Source organism: Plectropomus leopardus, chromosome 14 (genome assembly GCF_026936395.1).
Source record: "Plectropomus leopardus strain MGB_pleo_1.0 chromosome 14, ASM2693639v1, whole genome shotgun sequence".
Taxonomy (NCBI): domain Eukaryota; kingdom Metazoa; phylum Chordata; class Actinopteri; order Perciformes; family Serranidae; genus Plectropomus; species Plectropomus leopardus.
This window is the reverse complement of record NC_142189.1, coordinates 23,283,286-23,303,995: the sequence shown is the minus strand read 5'-3', so window position 1 is coordinate 23,303,995 and position 20,710 is coordinate 23,283,286. Positions and strand designations below refer to the sequence as shown.

The window sequence follows — 20,710 nt, the reverse complement described above, 5'->3', positions numbered from 1 at the left end:
TAAGATTAGGGTACATGATGTGAGACACTCCATGTAAACTGGAGGAAGCAAAGATAAGATTAAATCATGGTGCACACTGGGTCATTACCAGTCGAGCCATCAGAGATATTCATTCTCAGTATCCAAACCTGTCTCCAGTCCAGTTTCACTTTCTGCTGGAATATCTTGAAACATATATCCGCACAGTAACGCAAATCTGCCCTACTGTCAGGAAAAACAACCACGAGACAAGATGATTGGCCTCTGAACTGATATATTAGGAATAAAGAGTCTTATATAAAACTGTACCATTCTATACTGTTGTCAGATGAGGACACAACATGCTTGATGGAGAGATGTGCAGCACCATTGTGTAACTGCTATACCCAGTTCACATTGGAAGAGCCAGCCCAGTGTGTGTGTACAGGCTTTGTTGTACTGTGAAGTCATGCATTAGAGGATAGCTTAGCAGTCGCCGAGAGGAGCTTTTTCTTTCTTTCTAATTACAGCACGGCCTGGTCCGGACAGAGACCATTGTGCCAGGGTGCTGTGAATTCCCACAATGGAGCTGCTTAGCGGAGAACAATGAGTCAAATTCCTGACCGTTCCCTGCAGGTTCGGAGGCCGGGTTGACAAATAAAGACAGCAGAGTTACAGTGGCTTTGCTATTCTACACCCAGTAGCTTTCCCACTGGCCACCCCAGTGGGGATATTGGTTTGTGTTTGTGTGTGCGTGTTTGTGTGTGTCCCTGTTTATGTGTGTGCTTCACAGGGTGGAAACAGCCCCCGCTGGGAGCACAGGGAGGGGTTGAGAGATGGGGGAGGTGAAGAGGAGGGAGCTTGTTTCGTTCTTTCTGTATGAGGTGAAAGACTGTTCACTCTTTTCTGGTGTAACAGAACCCCTGAGAACGAAAAGTTGGCAACGCAAAAGCTGCATTGAAGGCATTGTTGATCAACATCGATCACAGATCAGACAAAAGAACTGAACTTGTGTAAGATTTCATGTACAAACCTGTTCTAACAACTTTTTAATCTCATAAGCACTAAGAGTACTGAGCTCTCATGTACTTGGCCACATTAAACACAATCTGCTGTTTTTTAATGCATTTCTACAGATGGGAAATGTTGAGATTATGACAAGAATAGCCCAGCCATTTGCAAGCGGAAGGGTTCTGTTGTTTACATTGCCAGAAATGTGTGCTTACACAGCCTTTAAGTAGGCTGCAGAGCTTGAAGGCCTTCAGCAGGGTCTGGTTGCACTTGTTGCATCCAGACTGGGATATCTGGGGTTGCTGCTTTCCCAGCTGTCCAGAAATATGCCAGTGCGTGTGTACAAGTACCCATCTATACACTGAAACTGTTGTGATGGTAACCTGTTCTACCATAATCACTGTTTACTGAATGGGAGATGGTGGGTGGTAAGAAAGACCCCACAGTGAAGAGCAGATGCCGAACTGAGACACACACATCAGTCACCTCCTCCTCTGTGTGTGTTTATTGGGCACAGACTTTGACAGATTTCATTGAGACGCCCTCTTTTTCCTCGTACAGAGAAGATGTTTTTTTTTAACCATACGTGATAACCGGTACTATATAAATTTGCTTTATAACTGTCATGTATTAGTGTCAGATTGTGTTAATACAATTTCTATTATTATTTTTTTGTTGCTTTAACTATAAAATGACAGAACATATTCCAAATAGTCTGCCATATTTCCCCAGACATTAATGTGAGTTCAAATTTTTTTGTCAGACTTGTGGCTCAGACAGGTCAGCTGTTGATCAACATCTAGCCGTCGGTTTGTGTCTGTTGCACTAGATTTTGAGGTGTGTCCTACACCGTTGGCACTAGGGAGCCATTTTAGCATGTTGAATTGGTGTCAGACACGGAGTAACTCACCTGTGAATGAAATCACTCTGACTTACTGTCCAGCTCAGTGCACAAGACGATAGACGGAAGTGAGGAAAGCAAATAAATCACGAAAGTCAAGGAGACATGAGATTGAAACAAAAGTGTTACATTAGGTGAGATTTTAGCCATTTAGGTCTTTAGCAGAAACAGTTTGTTACTGTTTGTGTTATTGTTTGCTAGCGCACGATAAAAATGCTCTGTTCTTTCAACATCTGGTTGTGTTGTTAACTTGCTAACTAGCGTCTAGAGTCGGTCATGTCGGTCTTCTGCTTCAGCTTTTTTGAATGATTAATAAATACTGCCGCCACCTGCTGGTATGGAGAATTATTTCCTCTCATTCGGGCACAGCCTGTATGTGCTGGCTGGTCGTTGGTTGTGGTCTTTGCAGTGTGTTCAGGTGCAACTTTTTGGCCGAGAGACAGGTAATGTCAGGTGACACAATAGTCGGCTTTTGTCGCAACTAGTCCTTTGATGTTGGTTTGGTGTGTCAGGGCCTTAACAGTCCATAAATCCAATGATATATTATTAATAATGATATAAACTGAAGAAAACACAGCACATTCTCACATTTTGAAGATGGAATGAAAAATAATTTGCCGTTTGTGCTTAATAAATGACCTAATCATTTATCTTAATAGTTGAGGATTAATTTTATGTAATTTCACTTATTAAGGACAAGGAACAAGGAGAAATGAATGACCAATAAATCTACCTTCTGCCCTCTACCTTATTAATAAAGCAGTTAATTGCCTGATTGTTTTGACTTTTTAAATCTATGGATTTTGTTTTCCATTATTAAAAGAATGGAGACCATGGAGAAATTTCCAAAATAATACCCTAAAATTATTCAAGACACACACAACTCTCAAACTCAAGTTGTGAATTAACTCTTCGTTGGAATAATTGTGTTTATTGCAATATAGTACCAGGATAGTAGTCATTTTGTTAGTATAGCCTATCATTATATAACCTATCTAACTGGACATTTCAGTCCAGTTTGAATCATTTCAGTCAACTTGTAATCACAGTGGAATTTGGGGGGCAATAAATGTTTTTCTAGCTATTTTTCAATGCAATTGCATTTGACGTTGGTGCTTTGTGTCTGTGTGTCTGCCACACAGTCACACCCACTTGCTCTGGTTAAGGGACATTTGCCAAGTGGTTCACAGCGGCCATAAAACTCCTCCAAAGTGTTTCATCCTGCGTAGGCTTTTGAAAACCATTCGCACAGTCCTCCCTTGTGCCTCCCCCTTCGCTCAATTCACAATAACGTGACACTCTATCTCCTATACTGGTTACTCTACCTTTAATGAAAATTGATAGTCTCGCACACATACACACACCCCAGCTGCCATTGATCCAGGCCCAATAAATGTTTTATAAGCCCCACTGTAAGGACACCCCTCTTTTATTCAGGAGGTGTCAGTGGTCGAGTCCAGAGGGAAAGATTGCTGTGCTACCTTCCTCTTAGGGCCCCTGAATGCAGTGGGAGAGTAATACATTTTCTCTGAAGTGCACATTTAGGTGATAGCTTTCTTTCTCTAATGCACGCAAACACACTTGCAATTGTTTCAATTCAAAGCTAATGCAAATCAGTTTGGACCCTGGCGTGACCCGGGATTTCTAAACTCTCTGAAGTCAGAATTCCAGGATCAGGGGTTGGATGCTGGAAGGAAAACACTTGCCAGTGAATGGATGAAAGTGAAAACAGCCTAGAGGAGAGGATAGGCCTCTCATTCATTAATTGGAAGGTGCAGATTCATTCTTCACACATTTTCTTCCCAGATTGTATTCTCATATCTAGTCTGTCTGGATGGTATCGTGCGGTTTACAGAACAACAGAGCTATAAAAAAAACAACCAAAAAACAGTGTAAACCTGAACCAGCTTTATTGTAGGCTTGAACCACAAGTTTCCTTCAGTCCTTTCTTCTTCTGGTTGGTGAGGAGGGTGGCACCATTCCACAGGAAATGCCTTTTTAACACAGCAGGAAGGAGAAAGGTTGCCCCAGTCTGGATCCGAGTCTTTGTTTTCATTTGATGGCATTAAGAGACTGGCCCAGTGTTTGTGTTTGGCTTGTGTTTGTGCTGTTATGGGTTCGGGCCAGTACTCAGCCCCTTTAAGCCTTACAATGTGAAGCAGATTCTCTTGCTGTGGCCAATCAGGGGTTAAGCTTAAAATTCTCTGAAGTCCTCTGAATTAGCATGCCAAGGAATGAGAAAAATCCAATGAGCCTAACTGGACTTGACTTGTGTGGAGGCTAATGGTTAACAAGGCATGATGGAATTTCCCTTTGATTCAGTAGAGGTGAGCTGAGCTCTCACAGATATTTTCTCAAGGATTGAAAGTGCTGTCATAACTGAACTTTGATGCCATAATGGAATTTTAATGGCCTTGAAGGAAATCCTCTGTAGGTTGTACGAGCCCAGGGCTACACAATGCAGCATATTCACATGTGTAGTGGTACTGTGATGTCAATTTCTACAATAAATGTATCTCAGAGGGCCGCAATACCAGAATGTCAAGGAATCAGAAATAAATTAACTTGGCTCCTGTTCTTTATTTGTTTAGCTTCGTGAGCTAAACAAAGTCTGTTTATCTAGGGGGGACTGCACAAATCAGAATCTTATTTAATAGAATTTAAATTGGATTTGGCTTTTAAATACAAAGATGCAACTATTTATTGCTTTTTTTTGGTGTGCACTCTGCAGAATGTTGTCCCTTTTAGGGAAAATGTTCCCTGACTCCAGAATTTGCATCAGCTTCTAAAATCCTGCACCCTCCATGCTCTTTTTCCAGTGCTGACCATTTGTGGTGTATGTTAGCGAGCTTATCTAATTTTGCTTGTCTCTGTTAAAGGTATAATAAAAATCAATGCATGGAAAACACTCTAATGAAATGCATGCTCACTGACAAATAACTGACGGGTCACTGGCCGAATAAGCATATCGCCGACTTTTCGGTGGCATCCCTGGTTCGTCCTGAGCAATATTTCAGTTTGCTCCGGTTGTCCCATTCTTTTAAAGGTGATCTCTCAAGGGGATTTCTTCAAATTTGTCACTAACGTTCACTTTAAGTCAAGAATTTGGCAGTCAAAGGTCAAGGTCATCGTTCCCTTTTAGTTTAAAGTGTTCCTTCCTACTTCAAAGCAGTGAGAAGAGAACAGATAAATGCAAAAATGCAGAAATCTGTTATAAAAAAAACAGTTGGTTCATAGCTCATAGTTAGAAGGTCATGGAGAAAAAAGGCTTTTTAGGGTCTTTTACTGCCAAATAGTTTGTCGAAACTTCAGGTTATTTTATTTCTGTCATTCTGTTGTTACAGAATCAAAACAAAATATTAATTAATATAAAATATATGGTATGTGTTTTTATGTTATTATCTTGTGTTAAATTTGAAAATAGAGTGGATAATACAGTAATATCAGTGAAGAACATGTTTTTTTTCTGTACTTACGTGCTAATACGTATAACATGTTGAAGCAGTAAGTACAGTGTGTACTCTTTATGTATCCTGATGCTCTGATACATGCAATCTAATCTGGTTTGGTCAGCACTTCACTGCCATGATCCCCACACACGTACAGTATCACCTTCTCTGCATACTCTCTGTAACACATGCACAGACCAAGTGTCACAGAGGCATGAAGACACGAGGTGCCATTCACACAAATGGCTCAGTGACCACAGAACACACCCAGAGGGTCTTCACTCAGGACTACATGCCCTAAGTTTTATATGGATACATTTATCGGCTCTTAAGTTACATGCTCCTAAAAAAGTAACGCTTTTTGTGACTTGTTTATCAAACCCTGTCTCACACTGAAGAACATTATTTGTGAGAGAGAGTGTGAGGCACGGTTAGACGGAGTGTGTGTCTTTCAGCTGACAGGTCTTTCAGAAAAACAGGGCACAGGGCCACGATTCTGCAGCTGCCCTCTCTCTGTGCGCTCTTTGATTGGAAGAAAGATGGCGTTTACTTCTACATCCAGAACTACGCATACACACTCAAAGGCTTGTTCTTCACTATGTTGTCTCAGCATGACTTGAAGATCCACTAAGGGGACACATTGCATGCATAGAAAGAGTGTGTTTATGAGTTTGTACTATATATCTAACTTATGTTACAGTATCAGAACACACAGTATACCCATGTGAGTCATGCTTGTGTGACCAGAGCAGTTGGTAGTGTAACGGTCTCTCATTTGTTTTTAGTGCTCCAAATAGTAGCATAGGGACGCCCCTGACACTGGCACGTTTATTGATACGCCCGCATGCAAACACACACACACACACACACACACACACACACACACTCACAAATATAGCCATCCATTGTTTAACCAGCTCAACAGACTTAAAGGTCTCAACCGTTACTCTGTTTATGGTGTGTTTGTCTAGCAAAGATAGCAGTCCCACCTGTTTCTTGTCTCCACTGTACCAACACACACACACACACACACACACACACACACACACACACACACACACACACACACACACACACACTATTAGCACAATTGCTAATACAGATACAGTAGATAAGCTGAAGTTTATTTTTGGCTTTGCATTGGCGTGAAAAGATATTACAGATGACAGTTGAACTGAACCTTCTAAAGAAGAAGACTGGTCTGTCTGATCTTTTTAACATTTGTCTAATGAGTCCCTTTGTTCACCTTTTTCATCCTGTGTTTCCAGGATTGGACGACAGCCTGCAGCAGTATGTGAGCAACTTTGAGCGGGAGAAGATCAGTGGGGAGCAACTTCTGAAGATCACTCATCAAGACCTGGAGGAGCTAGGCGTGGCCAGGATCGGACACCAGGAGCTGGTGCTGGAGGCTGTGGATCTACTCTGCGCTCTGGTCAGTAGACCTCCGCTGCATTTGTGTTTGGCTAATGTGATGGTATCAAGATACAGTAGCAGGGATATTATGAGAAAAAGCATATTCGTGGGACGTTACTGTATCTTCAGAAATGATTTATAACAAAGCAGGGGCTTTGGTTTGGTCACTATCCCTCCCCCTCAGTTTCAGTGCCCACATTCACTAAAAACCCAGCCTGTAGTTTCTGGTTCGGCAGCTAAAGGACCCAGCAATGCAGAAAGCCCGTCATTTCCCACACAGCTCAGCGGGGTGTGGAGGCACCACAACACATTAAGCAGCCCGAGGACATTGGGGAACGGCAGCGTCACTGAAGAAGAGAAGAGATCGGGTCTGAGGGGCCTTGGGCTTGATTTGGCAGTTAGAAAGTCTGTGAGATTTCTTAAGGCGGAATGGTAATCATGTAACGACAAGTTACGGCTTTTAAATGTTGGATAGATAAGACCTCTCTCTCCACTATCCTTCAAATCTTCTTCACACTAAAAATATACACACAAGGTATATATTTGTTCTTTGTTCTCTGTTCTTTAACAAACAGAAACGTCAGGCAAGTCATTCCCACTGCCCCAGCCACTGACTCACCTGAGCCATCTTTCTGGGTTCATTTATTGATCCCCTGTTTGGCTCTTATTAGTCACTCTGGAAGTGAACCGCCTCCCCCTTTGTCCATCATCATAGCTCCCAGAAGCACCGCCAGCAAAAATATATCTGCCTTCAACCAGTGAGCATGAAAAGAGTGATGAAAACCGTCTATGCTCCAACTGAAAGAAAAGCAGGTTTCCAGCAGATGGGATCGATTTGGAGTTTTATCACTTCCTCTGCCATAAAAGTCCCAGATTGTGGTCCCCGCATTTTGATCAGTGTCAGCATTTCTGCCTTTATGCTCTCTTAAAATGCTTTACATTAATCGTTTGGGGCATGGTTATTTTTACCCTGAAGAAGGAAAAAAAATCAATCTTCTCTCTCCTACATGAGGTTACATCTTGCATTGATGCTGGTCTGAAAGCTGTGGGTCAAATGGGTTTGGATCAACGCATTTTATGGCTCAAAAAGATTTCTCCGCCATCTCAGCACACCGAAGCTGTGCGTGTGTCCTGTGTGAAGCAGACACATGTGATTCAGAGTGTGGTTAGAAAATGCCTCTCATCACTTAGCATGCATCAATGTGTGGCCACTATTGAGCTTGTGGTCTACATGGCAACTTGTAGCTACAATCATGAAATCTATGCTTGGACATCTTTTGATAAAGGTGTGGAGTTCTTACAGGGACAAGTTTAGTTCTAGACACAGCAAAAAAGAAATAAAGAACTAGTGGCGATGAAGATTGACTGTTGCATTGCTTCACATCACCTGTGTTTGGCCAGAAAGTTGCATTTGAACACAACGTAAAGACTGAAGCCAATGACGGTGTACGTTGATGTGCCTGTATGAGAGGAAATTACTTTTTACCAGGAAAACCAGAGGACCAAGAGGGCAGATTCAAGATACTAGTTGGCCACTTGGCACATTAATAACACATGATGATGTTTACTGTAGGCTAGCAAACAATAACATAAATATTTAGGAACTATTTCTGCAAAAGACCTTTATGGCTAAACAAAATATTTTTACCTAATAATGACAAGTTTGTTTTGATGTCATGCCCTCTGGACTCTAGCCCTTTGTTTACTTTACTAAGTTGTGTTTCTCTTCTTGTACTTTCATTTAATTAATATACTATTCAGTTGTTTCTCTTTCTGCAGAAAAAGCTAAGATAAGAAACCTGTTCTTTACCTGTTAACAGCATCTCCCACCTGAGGACACACATGGCAAACAGAGTACATGGCTGCCTTTTTTGTTTTGATAGATTTACTCATCGTAGAATACATACCATATGGTCTATCTTGTGGTCCATAACCTCTACTACCATCACAGTAATCAAGCCCAGATTTTAAGTTCACCCCTAGAACCTTGACATCACGGCAGTGAAATCTCAAGTCATTTTCCTCTTGAGGAGCATCATAAATTTGGCCTCCAAAGTGCTTCCTCAGCTTGTTTTTGTTATTTCAAGTAAACCCATTTCCTTGCCTGTGATTTTATCTTCCCTTTAAAATATGCTGCTTAGTTTGTAATACTGTGTCTGTGTGTGTGCATGAACTGTGTAGTCTTAAGCAATATAGTGATAAAATATTTGCCATATTGTATTTCTACCCTCCCTCTCTGTCTCTTGGAACTTTAAACCAGGAATGCTGGACTCTCAGCAACCTCTCACCTCTCACTGTAGCAGTCCGGCTAAATGTCTTTTGTCTGTAAGGGGTTTCCTTATTAAGAATGAGGCCTTGGCCTTCCACGGGCCCCGTGGGAGGAAGTGAGGCCCCCGATTCAATTAGTTTAAACTGAGGCAAGGTCACTGCTACCGACAGCAACACAGGCCACCAGCACCCAAAACCCCCACAAGCGCTCACACTCACCCCCCACTTTCCCTCTTTTTGTTTACTGTTAGGTCAGACACTTCCTGTTGCTGCAGCAACATTAATCCATGAGACACTTTGCTGCTTGGCCTTGCTTTTGAATTTTAAATGTTAAAGCATGTGCACACATAGAGATGTTCGTATATCAGGGACCTGAGCTTTCCTGCTTTCCTGTTATCAGTTTCAGACTTATATCATGATGACCAATGATCCAACATGAAGCCCTTTAGGAGACGTTCGTAGCTTTACCCCCCCCCACCCCCCACCACCAATCAAGAGCTAACTGCTGTCTAGGGACAAAGAGAGAACATTTCAATTAATTTTACTGGACTTCTCTGAGCCATGATGTCTTCTGCAGAGCCAGTGTTGAAACCCAACACTTCTTTATTTGTTCTCAGACCCCAGCGACCCACTTGTACATACATTATTTAGCCCCATTTACGCTGCCTGTTCAGGCTAAGAATAATGCCCCCTGTGCCCCCTCGCCATTTTATTTGAAAGGTATGATTGTAGAATGGAGTTTTCTTGTCTTTGAGCTGGTGGCAGAGGTATTGGCAGTGCCGAATCAGGGTCTGTGTTAAAGTATCAGCTGGCAGGATAGGACCATGGGCATGGTGAGAGATTTAAAAACACAGCTAGCAACAGTTCGCAGCTAAATCATAGATGAAGAACAGTGGATGTAAATGTCCAAAAATTGGGAAAACAATGAGATACGGGAGCTCCTCACCCTCAGAACAGAGGATGAGATCAGTCGCCATATTCCGCAGATGGTAAATGATTGTTATGCCATTGTTATTGTTTAGTAAGTGATACCGACGAGTATGTTGTATGGCACAGTAGAGGCAGACGCTTTTGTGTAAAACATCACGCAGGTCCACTTCTTTTGCTTCTGTGATACCAGCCTTCTATCTAAAATCACACACTGGAGTACCATGATGCCGCCTTTGCTTGGATTTGTGTAAAAAATACAAAGTCGGCATAAAGAAAGGATTCATAGCAGCCCTATAGTGCGATCTCTGTAAGAAGGTCTTGTGACAGATCACCTGCTCTCCTCAACTGCTCTAAATGTATTTTACCATCTCCTAGGGGTGATTATGTCCCTTAGATGGCACATTATAGCAACACTCCTGCACACACTCTAGGCTACAAACATTTGTATCTTTTATAGTCAAGTCAGATTCATGCAATGCCTGCGGCGAGGGCAGGAAGTGCTGTGTTGTGATAGCCGTTCTCCATTTCTCCCGAGGACCCTTATACCAGTACATAGACCCTTCAAAGAGCCCCAACTAGAGACTACACCAAAAAAGCTTTTACCGTCTTGATTCTATATTAACTGAATGTCCATAAAAAAGGCACTGAAAAAATGTGAAATTGGCTTAAAATGTTATGGGAATGAAAAATTGCATTTGACTGGAAGCACAGATTTTGCTCAGACGTGGTTTTTAGCTCAACTGGCAGTGTGGGACAATGCTCTCTGGACATCTGTGGGCCAGTTAGAGCTGCTGTGACTGTGTGATTAGCCTGCTAATGAAAAAGCCAGGAGAGACGTTTGATCTAGAAAACACTCACACTCCCTTTGTGCTGTACTTTCACTGTGTGGATGTGAGTGAGAAACCAAACCACAAAATGATTTATTTTCCTTTCCCCCTGAATAGTTCTTAAGTATGTTTGCTCATCTTTTATGATGTTTTAACAATCCATTTCATGTTAAGTGTACCATGAGTAAGGCTGCCTACAGCTACTGTTTGACTAGTCCAATTATTCCAGTGATTCCTTGAGTGACATAAGTGGAATGATTTGTATGTTGTTTTTTGTTTTGTTTTGTTTTTGTTTTTTTGAGCTCATGTTGGAGAGAGGCAGCAGAATAAAAGTCGACACTAACCATTTGCAGATCTTGCTTGTTTCCCCAAACACGTGCTGTTTTACTCCTTGCTAAGCATATTTAGCTACTGGCACATCACACATACAGCAGCACTGCTGGCAGCGATGCAACACCATGTAAGCTGATATTTACCAGGGCAGCAGCCAGGCTACTCTCTTTCTGCTGCCTACCTTTAACCAACACATTATTCCCAAACCCATTTATTCAGTCAAAACACTGCAAAGACTTTAAAACAAAGCTTTTTCAAACATTTGACAAGCGCTCATGCTCAGTGTCAGACACGCACTTTACCCTCCAAGAAAAAATGAGCACGCTGTTGCAGCTCAGTACCCTGCAGTAGTTTAGTTCATAGCTGATCTGTAGTGCACTTTGTGACCCTTGAAGACGCAGAGCTCGGCTGCTTTGTGAATGTGAATAACCTATGAATCAGAGGAATGCAAAAGCAGGAAACAAACCAGGCTCAAGAATGCAAACTTTGCCCCGCTTGGTAGGAATCAGGTGGTGGCACGTGCACAGTTTTCCAGTACACCCTTGAACAAACTGAAGGGGGAAATTTAATGCCTGAGCTGTCCTCACAAACAAGAGTCTTAAATGATATATGTCAAAAAAATGATTACAGCTCTTGATTGTACAGGAAACAACATGTTGTTCTGGGAATTAGACACCACTATTGGAAAAAAAACCCTACCAGGTCTAGACTCTGTTGATGGATTGTTTGCTTTGATGTGGAGTTTTATTGGCAATAAATATCAACTTAGTAATAGCTACGAGCTTTCAGCCTCAATCATGAGTATGCTCTTTCTCCATTTGTTTGACCTAGTTAAAATGGTGTATTGATTTACCGTTTCAGAACTATGGGGTCGAGACAGACAACTTGAAGAATTTGGTTGTGAGGATGAGAGCTGCCACCAACAGTCTGCACATGGCCACGTCTGACCGCAGGAAAAGCCCCGCGTACGATGGCAGCATTTCACGCAAGCCACCCAATGACTTCCTCACTTCGGTGGTGGAGCTGATCGGCGCTGCAAAGAGCCTCCTGGCTTGGCTCGACAGGTAATAACTTTTTTTTTTAACCACCACCTACCTGTGTACTCTGAGTCAGACCAGCTGTCAGAAGAGCTGCTATAAGACAACTACTGCACAAGTTAGCTGAACAAACACATATAAGAATAAGTTGTTCTCTTCACCTAGTGAAGGTTTTTTGGCCCTTGATGGCACCAGTGGTCTTTTTCATGGGTTGAGCTTGTATCCTTTGCTGTCATACAGTGTAGTTACAGGGTCATATTGTATTATGTTATGGGTATGACTTTTGGTGCTTCTACATTATTTAATCTAAGAGCAGAGGAAGTCAGTAACTAATGTGGATATGATGGCCAAGTAGATATATGCATTAAACTTTGGCATTAAAAGACAGTTTCACAGAGCGTCGGGTGGCTCAGTGGATAAAGCAGGCACCCCATATATGAAGACTGTTGTTTTCTTGCCGTGGTGGCCACGGGTTTGATTACGGCTTGCAGCCCTTTGCTGCATGTCTTCTCCCCGCTCTCCCTCTTTCACGCTAGCAATCTCCTGTCCTATCTAATAAAAGCAAAAATGACCAAAAAATAATCTTTTTTAAAAAAAAGACAGTTTCACAAAGTTAGCAACAGCCATTGCACACATACACGCTATTGGTCAAGTTAGCACTATAAACAGCTTTAAAGCAGAAGTGCACCCTCATGTGAACTGTAAGACCGGAGCTCGCTGAGTCCCCCGTGCTCTCCTGGTGACCTGCTCCACATCATGCCATAACAGCAAAGCATATTAAGCAGGTTGCCAGGATTAAGTGTTAGCTGGCTAGAATTAAGCTTCTCTTTTGGTGGCGTCCTCAGCTGAGGTGGTAAGATGACATTGTGATGTAAATGGTAGTTGTGATGCTGAGATGAGAGAGTAGTATAACAGTGTTTAAAAGTGCCGTGTTAAAATTACATCTGGGAAGTTCACATTTGTACATGTATTTTGAAATTCAGTTTAAAAAGTCACCATCTGCTAAAACTATCTTTAAATTTTCAACCTGTTTTAGCATTTTAGCAATTCGATAATTTCCAAATATATTTATGCTGGTGAAAGAAATCTTCTGACTTCATGTTGCGTGAGCTGATGGTCTCCTCTCAGACCGTCAGACTGTAGGAACAATAATTATTCTTCCAGGTCACTTAAGAAAATTAAATCATCAAAAGAATGTATAGATATATGATACATATGGGATACAGACAAGGTTTTATTAATGCAGTATTTACTTGATTGCTCTTTCTAAAGGTTCTCTGAATAATTTGATGTGATGAGCCACACTGACATATTTGAAAAACTGCATTTAGGGGCTGATTGTCTTTAGCAGCGATTTTGGAGCTCATATGTTTTAGATGGAGTTAAAGGAGAAAGAGAGACATAAAAAGAGATAAAGTGGCGCCACAACGGTGACATTCTTGACTTACAACCAAGTCTCTCTGCTGCCTGTCAGCCCAACACAGTAATCAGAGCAAGGATCAGAGTCTATTATAAAGTGTTGGGTTGGTAGCTTACAGCTGACTCCACAGTGCATCACCTGGGACACATGCTCCCCGGCCACTTTAGTAGGGACACCTACAATCCAATGCAATCCAGTGCAACAGTTCTGCCACCTATTTTTTTTTAATGAAGCTTGTAAAACTTTCAGAGGTGTTAATGTACTATTTTTTATTACCAAAGTCATAGTTAGTGGTGGTGTTGTACAGAACAGCATTAAATTAAAATATGTTTTCTTTTGATATTCTTTGTCCAAGTTTTAAATGGTGTGGGCAAATTTATCAGAAATACCTCTCAGTAAAATGAAATTCACATTACTGCAAACTGCAACCTCAGTAATAAACATATAGTGTCACATATGTGTCAAAACTGAACAGCATTGTCTTTCTGAAGGAAGAATTTATGGCTGAGCTATTGTGTTGGATTGCATCAGTTTTAACAGTTGCATCTCATGACTTGGCCACTGAGTTTATATCCAGTGTGTATTTTGAGCATTTTTTTAACCAAGTGCTGTTCATGGTTGAACCAGGAATTAAAACAATGCAGGATTTAGGCAAATAAAATCAGAAACAACTGAGAAATGCAACAGGAAAAAAGAAGCCCAACAGTAAAGATAAATACCAACCCTGAAACAGATAAGATTGTACAAATATTTATTTATTTATTTATTTGTTCTTTTTTTTAATTTAATTTTAAAAGCGACCATTTACAGTTTAAAACATAAATGTTAACCATTTGATGATCATGATTCAAATCATAGCTTAGAGGTAATTCGCATCTGCAGTCCCCTGGCAGGTCAGAACAAAAACACAGCATAATAACAATACAAAGTCATACACAAAGAAGAGAAAAGACACACAAAAGACAAAAAATACACACAATAGCACTTGTTTCAAAAAAAGAAGACACAAGACAGACAGCACAAGATCAAACTACACAAAGAGCACTTCACAATCAAATAACAATAAAAAGCTACACACAATAGCACATCACAAGTGAATGCTTGTCAAGTTATAAAGTCCAGAGTTCAAGGTCAGTGAGTGCAGAGCCGAGCATCTTTCAACCGTCTTTTCAAGGTGGTTTTGAAAGTCCTGCTCCTGACATCGTCAGGCAGAGTAGTCCACTGATTTGCTGCTTTGAGAAAATTAAACAATTGGAAAATTGAAAATTGGTGATAAGTATCAAACATCGTTGTTGTGTAATTAAGAAGAAATTCTTCTGACAAGCATTTTGAATGACCAAACAAAAGCTCAACTCCACTCTGCAGTCCATCACTGGTTCCTAATGTTCTCCCTCTCCTTCTTTGTCTGCTTGCAGGACACCTCTGACAGGGATCAGTGACTTCACAGCCACCAAGAACAAGATCATTCAGCTGTGCCTGGAGCTCACCACCACAGTTCAACAGGTCTGCACGCTAGTTAGCTCCACAGCACACGTGTAGTCATAGCCCCTGGGAAACACACACACACAATAGGTTTTTCCACTGAGCACACAGCAGCTTGGGGGCACAGACATGCAAGATAAAGTGTAGGAGAAGAGAGTTATGGGAAATGTGGTCTGGCAGCCATGACACAAGCCTGAAGCCAGCAGTCTGAGCACGTTATTGCAAATGCTGATGTTTTTCTTGGGATCTTTTCCTCCTCACGCTGGCTAATGAGGAGACCCCCTTTAGTGCGGGGACGTTTAATAGTAACCGTCGCTTTTGTGTTTCCAGTTTCATAAAACCCGCTGGCGCTCTTTTAAAAGGCGGCTGCCAACATTCCCCAGGCTGCCGTACTCCTTCAGCCATGTGGTTCCTGTTTTTAGTTCTCCAAGATGCTCGCAGTGGGAGAACAAACTGTCTGAAAGCACTTCCTGAGTGTAGGTTTAATGCAGGGATGAGGAGGAGGTCCATCTGACTGCCAGATAGATGGCTAACGGTTAAAACAGCATCAGCAAACATCCACTATATTTCACCAACTTTCTGCAGAGAATTGCTCTGGCATTGCATCATGATACAATTGGGTGTCTTACTTCTGTCAGTTTCATGCAACCAGTAGTGGTTTGGTCAAACATATGTCTTAAACAAAGGGAGGTGGTGAGTGGCCTTTTCTTCAGTATCAAAGTCAAGTTGCATGCACTATTTGTTCTCCCTAAAGGCTTTGACTTAAGCATGGCCCGGTAAGTGACTCGTTTTACACTGCCAGTGAAAGTGGCTGCTGAGACTGCAGGTGTCATTTTTAGAGGGTTATTGCATCAAAATAAATTCCTTTCCCAGAGTGCCCATTTCCTCGCCAGAGTCTGGGATTTCAGCGCCTCTGGTGATTTACCGTGGGTGTCTCAGTCATGGTCATCCAGAGGAGTGGGGGGTATACATTTCCCACACTGCCATGTGAAGTGGAGAGGTTATGGTGTAGAATAAACTCTTGATAGGTGCTGAAAGAGTCCTGTAAGACTGGGGAGATTAGTTTTCTTGGAAGAACTGGAGGACGAGAGATGCAGTTTGGTTCTCTGTTAGTTTTAAATCAGCTTTATAGCAATGTAGGTGATTTCAGAAGCACTCATGAGGTGGCTTATTTTCAACTCTTTAGTTATAATTATTTTTTTCTCTATTTGAAAAATTCATATCATAATAATGACGGTATTCAAACTTTTTCAGATAATGACATGATACTGTTACGCACAGCAACAAGAAGCGTAGCTGACAGCAGATTTCATACTGGTTACTGTATGAAATCTGAATGATGATTTTTGTTCATATTTTACTGAATATCTTAACACCTTGAAACCTGGATCGACAGTGCTTTTCTTGTGCTGTGTTCAGATACCTTTCACAAGTATTAAAACCTTTTAAAGCCTGAGCAAATTTTATTAAAATTTCACCAAAATATTAAAATTAATAGAGTTAGATTTTTTTTAACTAGGTAAAAATGTCCATGAAAAAATAAATAAATAAAACATATATGTAGTATTCTTCAGAAGTATTCTTCAGCTCCTTCTATTATTCCTTTATTGGTGCTAAGTTTCACAAAATTATTCTTTTACTTTTTACCAATTTCTTGCAAATTTTTTGAGTAATTTCTTCTTACTTTCCTCATTGCCCTCTTTCCATGTTTTTAAAAGAAACTGCAACAATTTTAGCAATTTTAGGTTATTGTAAGTAATAATGAAATATCTTCTTATATTTTTCAATATTCTTTTCATATCATCAAGAATACAATTATCACAAAAATACCTGAAAATATTGTGATATTGTTTTAGGGGCATAACGCCCATGCCTACTTTTCACAGCATTTAAGTATCTAAACTGACACAGAGTTAGAAGAGTCTTTGCTTCCTTTCTCATTTCTTTGGACCGTTTTCACTCCCTTTGTTATTCGTAACACATAGGCCAGATTATGAGCCACTGGTTGATAAAAAAGGTTGCACCGGACACTGCCACAGTCATTAGTTTTATGATGGGGAGGACGGTGTGAGGTTTGCCCAGCTCGTTCATGAACTTCAGCCAAGAATTGGGGCTTTTCAGATCACACAATTTATGTGTTCTGCCTGAATGAAGCCTGTGTGTACACACACAATGGGACACGGCCATAAAGCTGTGAACGCATCACCCATCTTGGCTGACCCGTCAGTGTAGAGGTCATTCTCTTTCAAAGAATGCATTTTTCATCGATCCCCCGTGTCTTTTATCCATGCTTCCCACTCCTGAATTGTTGGCTCAGATATGAAGTTTAGATCACTCTATTTTTAGCAGAAAAATCTGAGATTTCATTATGCAGGAAAGACTAAGCAACTATATCTATTATATATCTATTTGATAATATCTATCAAACGTTGATACCTCATGAATAACAGGATGTCAGAAGGTCAGATCTTTATTTCACTTCTGTGTAAAGGCAGCTTCACTCCAGGTTACTGCACAGTGCCAGCACTCCTCTCTTGGCCACTTCATTGCTCGACCATGCAAATCCACTCTGGTGGCAGATCAAAGGCCCAGAGAGCAGCACACAGAGAGTCATCTGATCCACACCGGCTGTGGGATCAAGTCCATAACGTGAGGGATCAGTACACCCAGGGAATTGTCCCTCAGCCTCTCTCAGCACTTGGTTACGATCTGGCTCCCGTCTACCAAAAAGACTCTGGTTTTGACAAAGATATGGGATTCATTTGGATATCACGAACAGATCTTAGAGGGATTACGTGCGATATTGTACTCCCATGATCTGATGGTGCTGCACTGTGAAACGAGAGAAATGTTCCATAAATGTTAAAGCTTGATGGGAGATGTGCCAAGCCATGTCTGCAGCACATAATGATACTGTTTTGTTTCACGGCCTCTAAACATTGAAATATGTATTTTTAGCTCATCCCTCTTGGCTCAGTCAACAGTGTAGTCATCCAAACACGGGCCAGTCTGTAAAAAAGAAAAATGCAGTCACATGTTTACGCAAGCATAGCCAAATTCTTTCTGAAACCACCAGAAGTTCTTGGCTGCCTATAGACAATTTATCGTGAGGAAACATACGTTTGGGACCAGTATATGTCAAATGAAACCAATTATGATTGTTTTTTTCCTACTTATTTATATTGGATTTTCATTTTTTTCCCCCCAAGTAAGGGAAATGTGGCAAAGGCACGTGTATATAACTTTACCAAAGGAGCTTAGTCAAAAGAGGCACTCAAACACAGAATATAATATTTAGGGAGCCTAGGATGTACCCTTCTTTGATGTGAAGCCATCGCTCACGGCCACAGACAGTCATGCGAATCCTGTCAATGCAAACAAACTAACAGTATGACAAGCCAAGTGTGTTTGAAAACAGACGCTCCCCTTTAGCCCAGTGGAATGTGCAAGCTATGGAAATATGGAAAAACTTGCACGACCCCCATTCGCTGTCTGCACAATGGATTTACAAAAAGCAACAGAGCTGGCTTTGTACATGGCACATGCCCGTGCATGTCACTACTAATACCGCAAGGGCCATAACACCAGTATCCCTTTATTTTGTACTGACATCAGCTTGTGACGCCTCTGGAGAAACTGGAGACTTGGTGAAGTAGATTTTCTTTTCTCTCCAGTTTTGACAGAAGCATTTCACCTGTGTTTTGATGGATGGCTTCCCTTGGGGCTTTCCCAGCAGAGAGACAATTTCATAAACAGGCATGGGCCCCCCACACGCACAATGAACCCCCCACCCCCAGACCTTACCAGGGGCCCTTTCACCACTAAAAACACAGTTGTCAGGGGAGGCTGTTGCCTCAGCTGTGGCCGGTCCAGCTGCAGTCTATGAGTGCTGTGTTGGGACACTCTGAGGGGACGCTGGTCAGTCTCTCAGCTGACTTTGCAGATTTTATCATTGGTTCCTTCCCCCAAACAACCAAGATCACTGCTACTGTGTCTCCACTAGCCCACCCACTTTCAACTATGGAAGGCAGTGATGCGTTCACAGAAAACCAAAGCTCTGTTTGGATGAGGGACTTTCTGAACATCATTACATGTTTACTCCCATTGTTTCCCACCATGTCATCTGCACATTTTTACTGTATGAGCGTTAGTATGGTATTTACGTTCCAATATAGTACTGAATCAGACCAGGCATTATGCAATTATAGCTCCCCCAGAATTTAGGCAGAGAGGTAATTTGAATCTTAAAGCTGTTTATTTGAGGCTGTTCTCCATTTTTCTCAGTTCTATATCTGGAATGCTGATTATATCGTATTTACCCAACCCCTATACTTTTTCTTCCTCTTTCGCCGTTGAATAACCTCTTCGTCTTCCCTGTTGTTTACTGCTCACAAGCCTAATCTGTCATCACTGTCTTCTGTGTGACAGGACTGCAGTGTTTACGAGATGGAGGAGAAGATCCTGGAAGTTGTAAGTATACTGTATCTCTTCTCTGTGTTTCTCCTAATGTAAACTTAATGAGACCCTGAGGTTCTCATACAGGAAAAGGTCTGGTAGATCGTTTGGGTGTTTGTCTTTTAACAAAGAGATTGGGTGACATGCTCTCAGTAGCAAGGTCGGTTTGTGAGTGAATAGCGCAGACCCATCTATAGGATTGCCAGCAGAGGAGGCGGCTCTAATACGCCCCAGCCATCAATCAATGTTTCCTGTGGCTGACACTCTCCAGACCCCATGGGCTAATACTGGGCTTCCTCTAGCACTCTGTCTCTCTCAGACAACCCAAGAGAAGTCAACGTTAGAACCAAGTTCCTCTTTGTCCATTTCTTTGTTTCATGCTCAGCTAAAATGTACAACCATGTGTTCAAAACTAAATGCATGTGCCTGAGACGAGACATCAGAGAAAAGACCCCTCTAATGATGATAAATAGCAGTTTTTGTCCTGAAACAAGCAAGGAAGAAGGGTGGCGTTCACAGGACTGATTTCAGGGTTGTGTGTGTGCACTGGTACGTCCTGTTAATAGCACACTAATGGTCCCTTTTAGCCTTGCACTAAACATGAGCATTATACAAACACAGAGACGTGTACACAGGGAGTAAGGCGACTAACTGATGAAGGATAAGGTCTGGGCGTCACGAGTGTCACGAGCAGCGCTGTAGCCTGACTTGTTCCAACCTGTACAACACACAATGGTTATTAAATGCACCATTAGAGGATTTAGCACAGCGCTTATAATCACTGTGAGAAGTTTATTTGAGTCTTCTGCTTCTTACTTTGTTCACTGATGCATTTATTTTGCTTTGTCCTCTGCAGTCTAAGATTTTGAACAACATCTGTGATCAGACCGTGAGAACCACCTCTGACCCCCTGATGAGCCAGTCGGCCTGCTTGGAGGAAGTCCAGCTGACCAATATCAAACCAGGAGAGGGTCTGGTAAGGAATGCTGGGAGCTTTTTCCCATCCCTAAACCTAATATCAGCCTTATGGAATTGAAAACCAGGAATGCATGCAATGTGTGTCAAATTGTGACCCTCGCATCTCAGTCATACATTTCCCTCCCTCTGGGAATATTGTGCTTGTACTGAAAATGTTGTTGGTTTTCTATCTGCCTCAGGGGATGTATATCAAGTCTACCTACGATGGGTTACATGTCATCACAGGAACCACAGAACATGTAAGTATG

The 20,710-nt window shown here is 41.7% G+C and overlaps 1 protein-coding gene across 1 annotated transcript in view; it reads left to right on the top strand.

Annotated features, from left to right (window-relative positions):
* The window catches only part of LOC121953255 (connector enhancer of kinase suppressor of ras 3-like), a 60,916-nt gene that overhangs the window by 13,627 nt on the left and 26,579 nt on the right, over positions 1-20,710 (top strand). The window contains exons 2-7 of the mRNA XM_042500242.2: positions 6,588-6,751; positions 11,952-12,154; positions 14,963-15,050; positions 19,458-19,499; positions 20,341-20,460; positions 20,642-20,701. Of these exons, the coding sequence (XP_042356176.1) occupies positions 6,588-6,751; positions 11,952-12,154; positions 14,963-15,050; positions 19,458-19,499; positions 20,341-20,460; positions 20,642-20,701 (677 nt within the window). The remainder of the gene's footprint in view (positions 1-6,587; positions 6,752-11,951; positions 12,155-14,962; positions 15,051-19,457; positions 19,500-20,340; positions 20,461-20,641; positions 20,702-20,710) is intronic.